A 12,096-nucleotide genomic window follows, 5' to 3' on the forward strand; every position below is an offset into this window, starting at 1 on the left:
GGTGTGAATTGGCATCCCCTCAGACTCCGAATATTCACATTTTACAGGTAAGGTGTTTTATGCACTTTACAATCAGGTCAGTGCATTTTGGGGATGAAGTTCCTCATATAACAGTTTATTCTCTTGTTTATCAAAGGAACATCAGCACTGTATACAGGAATGATCTTGTTGTTTCATTTGATACGGCTCTGAAGAACCAATTGACATGTGTGGAACAAATGTGGACCTGTCAAACGAAGGTAGGTCTATATGCAAACGAAGGACTAACTATAATGTGTTAGAAGATTACTTATATTACTTATATCATTGAATTGAGTGGAGACATTTTTTCCAACAATATTCAAAGAAATGTTGATGCATGAAGCGGTAAAATAGGTTTAAATCTTATAAAAGTTATTTTATTCTGTTCTATTCTAAGGGAGCGGGTGTGTCAATCAGCTTGGTGGGGTGTTTCTGAACGGGAGGCCGCTTCCAGCATATAAAAGGAGGAAGATGATCGAACTGGCATCGGAAGGTGTGCGCCCATGCGAGATCTCCAGAATTCTGCAGGTGCGTATCAGCACGCTTATAGGAGCTCGTGTTTGCGCCCTATTCGATATTATTCGATACATGAAAAGCATAATTTGTTTTATTATTAATTTAATACATTAAATAGTTGTTAAATGGTGTGCTTTCAATGATCTAGTAGTACTTCTGTTATTGTGCTCTGATGGTGGATATGAATCGTGCGTCAATTCATGAAAACCCAAATGTGCACTCCACGCTGGCAGGTGTCAAATGGCTGCGTCAGCAAGATTTTGAGCAGGTACCACAAAACCGGCCTCCTGGACCCGAAGGCGACCGGAGGTAGTAGACCTCGACTCCTCACCCCCGAAGTCATCTCGAAAATAATCGAATGCAAGACGAAAAACCCAACAATATTCGCCTGGGAAATCAGAAAAAAGCTCGCGGCCGAAAGAATCTGTAAATCGGCCAAAGTTCCCAGTGTAAGTGAGATCACAAGCTACACCAGAATGATACAAAGTGTGTACAACTGTGAGGGAAATAACTATATTTTTCGATTCATTTGAGTATTAATTTCTCCTTGTCAAAAGGTGTCCTCTGTAAACCGAATTCTCAGGAAGATTCAACTCGACTCTGCGATGTTGAGTGTGGAGATTTCTGGGCACCGCCCCAGATACCCAGGTAGGCTACACATCGTACATCTTGATCTGGGAGAAATACACACATTTATGCCACATACACTGTGCGCAATTTGAAAAACAAAGCCATATAGTCTACTTGTATGCGTTCCAGGTCTTCTAGTGGAGACCCCAACGCAGTCAGTAGTGAAGGAGAGGGAGGAGATGGAGACAGTTGAGGTGAATGAGCTCCAGCCTCCTGGGCCCCAGCATCGCAACCGCACCACCTTCACCTTGGAACAGAGCAGAGTGTTAGAGCAAGGTAGGCCTGTACAGTAGTGGACTTTAGGCAGAACAATGTCCTACTTTTACTACGACAACTGTTTATGTACATGTAGGCTGTGTGTTTATGTGGAGTGGATACATTAATGATTAGCCTTAAACGACTTAGTTTGATTGGACTTATTCCTATTTCAACAAGGCTTGTTTTAGAACAGTTGGAAAAGTTGTTATCCTTTCAAGCTGACCTTTGAGTGCTCTCTCATTCTATTTTTTCCTCCCAAACTGAGCAGAATTCACACGGAGCCACTACGCAGACATGTTCACCAGGGAAAAACTGGCATCTGAGATCCAACTTCCAGAGGACACCATCAAGGTTACATGACACAAACTATGCATGCAACCTATGTCATTTCCTGTAAAATGACCTGTAACACTGAGCTACATCTGTGTTAATTGCCATTCCCCTTTGAAGGTGTGGTTCTCAAACAGAAGAGCAAAATGGAGGAGGGAAGCCAAGTATAAGAGCAGTGTCCACGGAGCACATAGTGAGTGTGTGTATTTTTGTTTATTATGGATCCCCATTTGCTGCTGCCAAGGAAACAGCTACTCTTCCTGGGGTCCAGCAATATTAAGGCAGTTGTATACTATTTAAAATATATGACATTATATTTAATAACACTTTTCACAAGACATTAAGTGTGTTCCCTCAAGCCACTACTCTACGATCACATCTCTACAGTACAAAATCCATGTGTATGTGTGTGTAGAGTGCGTGTCTTATCATGTGTGTGTGTGTCTGTGTGTGTCTATTCACAGTCCCCGCTGTTCCATAAGGTGTATTTTTATCTGTTTAAAAAAGAAGAAGATTATTCTGCTTGCATACGTTACCTGATGTGGAATCGAATTCCACGTTTGTCAAATGGTTGTGCATCCAGACGTATTTGCCATTCCTTTTGCCTCATCCCTCTCAACCATAAAATGTTTCAATTCATCAATCCACAGGGATTTAACTGTTTTTACAGTCACTTTCTTAATGGGTCCATGCTTATCAGTAACTGGAAAAATCCAGTTCATAAATGTGTCAAGTGCAGCGTCTGGTTGCTCCTCAATACACTGGCATTACACTGGGGCGGCAGGTAGCCTAGTGGTTAGAGCGTTGGACTAGTAACCGAAAGGTTGCAAGTTTGAATCCCTGAGCTGACAAGGTAAAAATCTGTTGTTCTGCCGCTGTACAAGACAGTTAACCCACTGTTCCTAAGCCATCATTGAAAATAATGGCTGACTTGCCTAGTTAAACAAAGGTAAAATAATTACACACCATAGACCAACAAATATTCTTCTCAACAACATAGGAATCACTACAACACTTCTTGTATGACCTCTCATAAAGTATATTAGGCCCAGCCTTCAGAACTTTGGTTTTCCTAGATATGGCTACTATATTGTGATCACTACATCCAATGGATTTGGATACTGCTTTAAAGCAAATCTCTGCAGCGTTAGTTAAGATGTGATCAATACATGTTGATGATTTCATTCCTGTGCTGTTTGTAACTACCATGGAAGGTTAACTGATAACCTGAACCAGGTTGCAGGCACTGGTTGCAGTTTGAAGCTTTTTCTTGAGTGGGCAGTGTGATGAAAGCCAGTCAGTATTTAAATCACCCAGAAAATATACCTCTGTTGATATCACATACATTATCAAGCATTTCACACGTTATCCAGATACTGACTGTTAGCACTTGGTGGTCTATAGCAGCTTGAGAGAGAGAGAATAACAGTTCACTTTTCTTTTAAAAGCTCCATTTCTGATGAACCAAAAGAACAAAGATTTCCCTTCAGTGAATTCGATGACAACAACCAACTCAATGACTCAACAGGTACATAAACAAGCTAAGCCCCCTGAAACATACTGCATTTCAGGAGTTTTAACACCATATTGTTATGCAAATTGAGTATATACACCGCTACAATTGAAAACAATTCATGTGTAGTTCAGTGTTAATACCCTTGTAGCAAGTTACCAGCTGACTAACTAAATGGTATGTTTATCTTGTTTGTGGTGTCATTTCAACTGTGTTTAGACTCACTGGAGTCAGAGGGAGAGTTTGGGAGTACAGTTTGACACTTCATGCTCAGAAATCTCCCAGAGATATGGTCCAGCTACTACAACAGAGAGAGGTGATTAAGCGTTTATTATGTTTTTTTATAAGAAGGGGGCAAAGCCCTTCTTCTGGAGAGCCACTTACCATGCAGGTTTATGCTCCAGCCCTGCCCTAACTCAGCCAACTCCACAAATCAACTGCTCCGTTTCTCAAAGAGAACCTAGCAAAATCTGGTGTGTTAGGGGAGGGCCGAAGCAAAATCCTGCACAATCACCAGAGCTCCAGGATAATTGGCCAACCCTGCTGTAACCATTTCAGAGATGTACCTATAAAACACAATGTGAAGAGTGAATGAATGTACTACCTCACCTACAGGTATAGGAGGAACAGAAGTGTTGGGCTATAGAGGCATCTCCATTCCACTTCCATCCTCAGCATCTCAATACTCAGGCAGCACCATGTTCCCATTGGTCCATCTCCAGGACGAGAGGACTCCATCGACTCACCATGCAGAGAGGTTCATTTTCCCATTGGCTCATCATTACACAGACGTGAGGACAGTCTTCCCATTGGCTCATCAGACTGAGAGGATGGGACATTCACTGAACTATCATTGGGATGATGGGTCAGATTTCCCATTGGCTCATCACCAAACAGATGAAAGGTTTCTATTGGCTCATCACAGGGAGAGGACTGGTGGTCCATCGCTTATTTGACAGAATGTGTCTCCCCTTTTCTCGCATCAGTGAATGTCAGAGCCAAACATACACACACACACACACACACACACACACACACACACACACACACACACACACACACACACACACACACACACACACACACACACACACACACACACACACACACACACACACACACACACACACACACACACACACACACACACACACACCTCTATGGCTCTGCTGATTACTACTGGGCAGGGTATGCAACAGAGTCAGTACAGAGACATTCCAATCATGACCTGTGTTTAAAATGACATGTCTACAGGCTATTGGAACATATCTCAGTGAAATTGATGAGTTGTTCTGTTTTGAAAAGTATTTTCAGTAATAAAAAGCGAGTTTGTATTAGTTGTTATTAGTTCTTTCTTGATATACCCACTGAATTGTACCATATCATCATCTTTGAAGAGTTGAGACTACCATCTTTAGGCAGGAGAGGGCGACAGAGTCCTATGGATACATTCTTTCTCTCGCTGCCAGATAAATTAATCAGCTTGTTTGAGGGGGATCAGTTTGAGCGGACACAGAATTGCTAATCTTGATCACATAATGCAAAGTTATTTTGGATGCAAGGTGCTTGGTAGATCAGTGATTCTGCAATTAAATCCATCTCAAACACACAATCTCTCTGACAGAAAGAAGAATGCTGACAGTGCAGTGGGGTATCTATTTTCTGTCAGTGCTCAGTATCTCCACCAGAAATAGTCATACCCTGAGACCCAGACTAAGGTATCCCTGGGGGCCCAGACTACGGTATCCCTGGGGGCCCAGACTACGGTATCCCTGGGGGCCCAGACTACGGTATCCCTGGGGGCCAAGACTAAGGTATCCCTGGGGGCCCAGACTATGATATCTCTGTGGGCCTAGACTACGGTATCCTTGGGGGCCCAGACTAAGGTATCCCTGGGGGCCCAGACTACGATATCCCTGGGGGCCTAGACTACGGTATCCCTGGGGGCCCAGACTAACGTATCCCTGGGGGCCCAGACTAAGGTATCCCTGGGGCCCAGACTAAGGTATCCCTGGGTACCAAGTCTATTGTGTACACTGGGGCCCAGACTACGGTATCCCTGGGGGCCAAGACTATGGTATACCCTGGGGCCCAGATTACGGTATGAATGTCTGTTGCTCCGACTAAGATGTTACAACAGTGATTCTGCTAATCAAGGTCCTAGTGAGCAGCTAATTGGTAGAGTCAGGTGGGTTAAATGATCGTTGGAGCGAGAGTCTGAAGGAGGGTAGTTCTACAGGAGGAAGATTGGGCACCTCTGCTGTACTGCATCCCCTCCACTGGAACCGTGAATCAAAAGAGTTGCCCAAAAACACTCAAAGCCAAGAGACCGTTGTAGTTCTGTGAGGTTTTCCAGTGGCTCTTTAAGAATGAATCTTTCCTTGATTACCCACACCCTCTCTGAAAATGTATTGAGGTTGAGCAGGCGAGGAGATACCTGAGGAATGGCAGAAAGACGAGTTGAGATAGAACCATTAGCTCAGAGAGCGATCCAAGTTCAGTTTTTAAGATGGCCTTCTCTTGTAGGCTTTGGAAGGGAGCATGCATACTTCAGCACGGTGACTGAGCAGGATCAACACATAAACACAACACAGGGTCTGAGCATAAACTCCATAGCACCACTTACATATTTCTGAGGTCACTGCAACAAGCTTTTAAATGACATAAATCATCATGATTGATTGTTTGATTAAGGTTTTTGCAAGAGGATCCCATTGTGTCTACAATGTTGCTCTTGCCTTTGGGAATAGTCCAGCGCAAGGTTCACAAATTCCTTTTCCGAATAATTTCTCATTAAGATTTTTCCGTTGTTTTTTTTCCCAGTAGTGGAAAAAGTACCCAATTGTCAAAGTAAAGATACCTTAATAGAAAATGACCCAAGTAAAAGTGAAAGACACCCAGTAAAATGCTACTTGAGTAAAAGTATTTGGTTTTAAATATGCTTAAGTATCAAAAGTAAACGTAATTGCTCAAATATACTTAAGTATAAGAAGTAAAATTAAAAGTCTAAATTATTTATATTAAGCAAACCATTTTCTTGTATTTTTATTTATTTACGGATAGCCAGGGGCACACTCCAACACTCAGACATCATTTACGAATGAAGCATGTGTGTTTAGTGAGTCCTCCAGATCAGAGGCAGCAGGGATGACCAGGGATGTTCTCTAGAAAAGGACATGAATTAGACAATTTTCCTGTCCTGCTAAGCATTCAAAATGTAACAAGTACTTTTGGGTGTCATTCATACCGTAATCTGAAAATGTATGGCGTAAAAAGTACATTATTTTCTTTCGGAATGTAGTGAAGTAAAAGTAAAAGTTGTCAAAAATATACTTAAGTAGTAATTTAAATACTTTACTCCACTGTGAATTTCCCCAACAGACAAATCTTTTAAATGGATTTATTTCCCAGAAGCACCAGACGTGACCTATTGACTGTTGGGCTGTTAGTCCGGCAAAAGCGGGGAAGAAAGCTATTTCATGCCCCGTTTACGATGAGGCACAAAGCATTGGGGTTGGTTCGTGACAAGCCACCGTGGATGAGGCTGAGGTCAGCGCTGACAGGTCGGCCATTTTCTCCTCAGCACTGAGGAGTCATGTATCAAATGAGAACCCCACATGACGGAGGAAGCATGCCACGGTGTCTAGTGTTGCCCAATTGCTGTCTAAGCGTAATCTTAACATCTCTAGCGCTGCCCAAACGTTAACCGAACGTTTCCGCTCATCCTCTGGTCAGGAACTGGGTCATGGTGGACAGTGGCCATCCAAAACCCATAGACTGAGGTCTTATTGATATAATTGACATGGGAAGTGGGAAAATAATACCCAGAGTAAGAACTTGACCCAGAGTATCTTGAATTGTGTTGAGAGAGTATGCGTTGCAGAAAATTGTATTGCTGCAAGAATCTTTGTCTGAAGGTTTACTTTAGGAGAGAGTGCCAGACAGACAGACGTATGAAAAGAGTGAAACAAGCTGTAATGTACACTGTAAATGTAATATTAAAACGTGAATATAACAAAATCATATAGTATATAATATTAAGACCCAACCTGACCCTTTAAAAATAGCAGCTGATATAGAGTTTACAGTATACAAGTTTATAAACAGAGTGACCATATAAAGTTAAAAAAAACTATGTAAATAAGACATTGGAAGTGGAAAATAGTTTTACACACACTTATTTACATAACAGTAAAATACACTCACCGCTCTCTGCGCCAATTCTATTGTACACTATTGATTCCTGTCCACCTACAAAAAAGGCACTGAACAGGTCAAATACTGTGACATAGTGTTAAACTATCACACGCAATATTTTAGGATATAGAAATTGGGTGAAATTATAAGTCTTCTTAGGGGCCCAGTTTGAAGAGATCATTAGTCATACATACACATCTGCTTTCTGTGATGATAAAACTGATGTCATGACTGGTTTTCAGCACTGAAAGAAAGCTATTATTACATTCTCCTATGTCATTACACTTACTGCATGTCAGTATTGTTAAAAGACAAATGACTGACAAAGTGGTATGTTTTGGAACACAACCCATACTTTTCATGTAATCCGTATTGCCATTCAGTGTACCTCCAATAATAATGATTGACACACTGAGTTTAGAACATGTATCAAATAAAAAGACGTCATAATCTTCACCTCTTCTATTAGCGAGACGTGTCGCTTTGTCGACATCAATCGCTGGCGCCCTCTCGCGAGGGCCAGATGTATACAAATAAATAAGACTGCACACTACGTTCTAATCCGTTTAAATATAAAACACAGAGAGTAGAGAGGAAGCAACTCCACTGACGTCTGGTGTGAGTGAGCCAAGGAAAGGCCCAGATCTATAAGACCTATTAAATAACACAGAGTGACAGAAATACACTCAATAAGAAACTTCTAAATGTGTACTCTGACCACATAACGCACACGCAGCCCACCAGGGGCTAGTGTAGAGTTCCCTCCAAAACTGGAGACATGTTAGCCATGTAGGCTAACTGCTAACGTTTGGCTAAGTAACTGTTAGCATTAGCATTAGTTAGGGAACAGTTACTGAATAGTCTTTCCAAAAACAACCACTTGGTGAATGGTGAGAGTTAGGACCTGTCTAGAAACAACCTCTAGCTCATAGCCTCAAGCTCATAGCCCTACTCCCCAGGTACTGGTGTAGAGCAGTGTATACCAACTCCAGTCCTCCAGTATCCACAACAGCATACATTTGTGTTGTAACTCTGGACAAACCTGATTCAACTCGAGGTGGGCTTGATGATTAGCTGACAAATTGAATCAGGTGTGCTTTTGCGGGACTACAACAGAAGTGTGTGCTGTTGGGGGTACTGGAGGACTGGAGTTGGTATACAGTGCTCTACACCAGTACCTGGGGAGTAGGGCTATGAGCTTACGGCTATGAGCTAGAGGTTGTTTCTAGACAGGTTTTAATTCCCACCACTCACCAAGTGGTAACTTCTGAATGACTGAACCTTTAGCCATTACATCATGTGCCCTCAACGTGACCCAGTAGCCACGGATCGTACCAAGTCCTGTCTGGATCCCTCCTCGCATGGCTCTGGTTTTGGTTCTGATCAAATTCAAGTATTTTCCAGGAGACAATACTGAGTCATCCATACCATTCCTATTGTCTTGTGGGCAGAGTGAGAGAACGAAACAATTCACCCCTCTTTATGGCTTAAGAGTATTCATATATTTCACCAAAAAAAAAGCTGTCCATGTGCCAGAAACTATTGTTTAGAAATGTTATTAAAGCTAATGCCTCAATCACAAAGACAGCGTCAATACATTTTGGTACACCAGAAATACATTCATTTCCAATGGAATGCTGCATTTGCCTTGCAGCATTGCGTTGCAGAAGCAGTTGCAGTGTGTTCTTTGTGGTGCATACCTTGGATTTATCAAGGTATGCATCACATTGTATGCGTAGACAGCTTGACAGAAATGGTAGCAGAAGGTGAATGTTGAACTTTTGTTGCACACAATCCAAATGATGCTAGGTACTACTTTGCGCAATGACGCTATCAGTGTGATCAAGGCGTAACAACCTGGTCCTGCATTAATCAATTTGCATATTATAAGAATCCTTCTTATCCTTTTCAGCCTCTCTGAACATGTCAATGTATTCCCAGCCTCTGAACATCCCAAAATATCTCTTCCATTCATGGTGTTTTTTCCCTCCAAAAACTGAAGCGACGTCCAGCCACGAAGCCCCAAAATGGCTGCTTCCCATAAAGTCAGTTTCCTCATTCTTACATATCCCAACCGTCTTGTTAGTTAGGCATCCTCTGTTGGACAGATCATTCTCCATCCTACCGGCTTGTGGTACAGTCCTAAATATTCCACCCCTCCTCTTACAGTGCTGTAGTACAGTCCTGAATGCTCCACCCCTCCTCTTGCAGGCTAGTGGTACAGTCCTGAATGCTCCATCCCTCCTCTTGCATGCTAGTGGTACAGTCCTGAATGGAGTGGTTTGGTCTGTGCTTCTTCCAGTAGTTTTTCCTCCAACCTGGAGTAGTGTATGAAGACTTTATGGATCCACCCCGAGTAGTAGGCCACATTGACGAAGATGGCGGGCCGCCGGGCCAGGGCACAGCCCCGGCCGTGGATGCTCACGCCCACGATGACTTTGCTCTCTCGTTCCTGGCACACCAACGGGCCACCGTAGTCTCTCTGTGAGGGACGAACCAATAGCAGGTTAGCGTGGTGCTCATGCAGCCAATCAAAAGGCATTATGGTAGTTATACGAATAGTTTGAAGTAATAACTGAGTCACGCAATGTCGAGTCAATGCATGTTTCAGATAATGTAGAGTAATGTTTATGAAGCTCACCTCACACACTCCCTGGTCTGTCTTGCCCCCGGCGCACACTTTGCTGTCGGTGACAGGCAGGGTTTTGTCGTGGAGCTCAGAACACCAGTCGTTACTGACCATGGGCAGACTCACAGCTTTCAGTGCCCCCTCATATCCTGTCCCTGGACAGGAAGTAGCCGGAAATAAAGCAGGAAACAGTCAGTCTACTGTCCAAACACCATATTCCAAACCTATAATCCTGGATAACATGTTTGTCTATATGATGTCATTGTGGGGGACTTTATTCACACATTCGATACATGATATCCTAAGGTCTCTTTTCTTACAATATCAAGGATCTCTCGATCCAATATCCCCCCAGATCTTCACCACACCATAGCATGAAACAGAGGTCATACAGAATACACTCAGTGGCCAGTTTACTAGGTACACCCATCTAGTACCGAGTCAGACCCCCTTTGCCTCCAGAACTGTATCAATTCTTCGGGGAATTGGAAACATTGCTCAATTGGTATCAAGGGACCTAAAGTGTGCCAGGAAAACGGTCTCCACACCATTACACCACCACCACCAGCCTGTACCGTTGACACCAGGCAGGATGGGGCCATGGACTCATGCTGCTTACGCCAAAACCTGACTCTGCCATTAGCATGACTCAACAGGAACCAGGATTCATCTGACCAGATGATGTTTTTCCACTCCTTATTCACCAGTGTTGGTGATCGCGTGCTCACTGGAGCCGTTTCTTCTTGGTTTTAGCTGATAGGAGTGGAACCTGGTGTGGTCGTCTGCTGCAAATAGCCCATCCGTGACAAGGACCGACGAGTTGTGCCTTCCGAGATGGTGTTATGCACACCATTGTGCCGTTATTTGCCTGTTTGTGGCCCGCCTGTTAGATTGCACAATTCTTGCCATTGTCCTTCGATCTCTCATCAACGACCTGTTTTCGCCCACAGGACTGCCGCTGACTGGATGTTTTTTGTTTGTTGCACCGTTCTCAGTAAACACTGTTGTGGGTTAAAAGCCCAGGAGGCCAGCCGTTTCTGAGATACTGGAATTGGCACGCCTGGCACCAACAATCATACTATACTCAAAGTCGCTTTGGTCACTCGTTTTGCCCATTCTAACGTTCAGTCGAATAGTAACTTTATATAGCAAGCCACGGCCACGTGACTCACTGTCTGTAGGAGCAAACCATTTTTGTGAATGGGGTGGTGTACCTAATAAACTGGCCACTGAGTGTATATAGATAATACATAAGACACCACACAGGGATAAAACACCACACAGGGATAAGACACCATACAGGGATAAGACACCACACAGGGATAAGACATAACACAGGGATAAGACACAACCCAGGGATAAGACACAACACAGGAACAGTCATGTAGGGCAGTACCTTTGGTCTCTCCCCAGCCGTACATGAGACAGTTGGTTCCGTCTGTGACACCACAGCCTGCTACTGGGAGCTGGATGGTGAAGGCATGCTCAGAGAGAGGGGCAGGCCTAGGCGTGGACACATAAACACATGAATGAATAAATAAATGGTTGCTGTGCCTATAATGCATGATTGAGAATGAATTAATGGATGGATTGATTATATTTTTAAAATGTATTTTACCAGGTAAGTAAAATGGCTGACTGACTGTCTCACTGAATGAATGAATGCTATTCTTACTTGGCCAGTTTGAGCAGGGCCAGGTTGGATCCCTCCGGGCCACAGACCACGTGTGCGATGCGGAGCCTGGGGTGGTCCAAGGACGAGTTGAGGTGAAGGAGGCCCACCTGTACACTGTACTCACTCAGGTCTGGAACACTGAGGACCACAGAGACTACTGTCAGACACACTCCAAATAGGGTTGACCACACATTGACCAGTCAGTATAAACTGAACATAGTATAAGAGGTATAAGCTGAAGAAAAGATTGGCCACAGCTTGTATAAACACTATAATACAATACAGTAAAATACAGTACTGCAGTATTCTACTCTATTCTCTGTATGA

General features: G+C 43.3%; 2 protein-coding genes across 4 annotated transcripts in view; one reads left to right on the plus strand and one right to left on the minus strand.

Moving 5' to 3' along the window:
- The first annotated feature begins 205 nt into the window (after positions 1-205).
- Positions 206-5,081, plus strand: pax4 (paired box 4). The gene is made up of 8 exons (XM_038995375.1): positions 206-239; positions 419-549; positions 771-986; positions 1,095-1,185; positions 1,297-1,443; positions 1,694-1,776; positions 1,876-1,948; positions 5,005-5,081. Exons 1-8 carry the CDS (start codon positions 206-208, stop codon positions 5,079-5,081), a joined length of 852 nt encoding a protein of 283 aa, XP_038851303.1.
- Positions 5,082-7,102: 2,021 nt separating this feature from the next.
- The window catches only part of hgfa (hepatocyte growth factor a), a 39,977-nt gene continuing 34,983 nt past the window's right edge, over positions 7,103-12,096 (minus strand). For all 3 annotated transcript variants that reach the window (XM_038996708.1, XM_038996707.1, XM_038996709.1), the window contains 4 exons: positions 11,770-11,907; positions 11,491-11,597; positions 10,107-10,249; positions 7,103-9,947 (listed from right to left, as the gene is read on the minus strand). In XM_038996708.1, the coding sequence (XP_038852636.1) occupies positions 9,720-9,947; positions 10,107-10,249; positions 11,491-11,597; positions 11,770-11,907 (616 nt within the window). In that variant the 3' untranslated portion in view covers positions 7,103-9,719. The remainder of the gene's footprint in view (positions 9,948-10,106; positions 10,250-11,490; positions 11,598-11,769; positions 11,908-12,096) is intronic.

Source organism: Salvelinus namaycush, chromosome 6 (genome assembly GCF_016432855.1).
Source record: "Salvelinus namaycush isolate Seneca chromosome 6, SaNama_1.0, whole genome shotgun sequence".
In the NCBI taxonomy this organism is placed as follows: domain Eukaryota; kingdom Metazoa; phylum Chordata; class Actinopteri; order Salmoniformes; family Salmonidae; genus Salvelinus; species Salvelinus namaycush.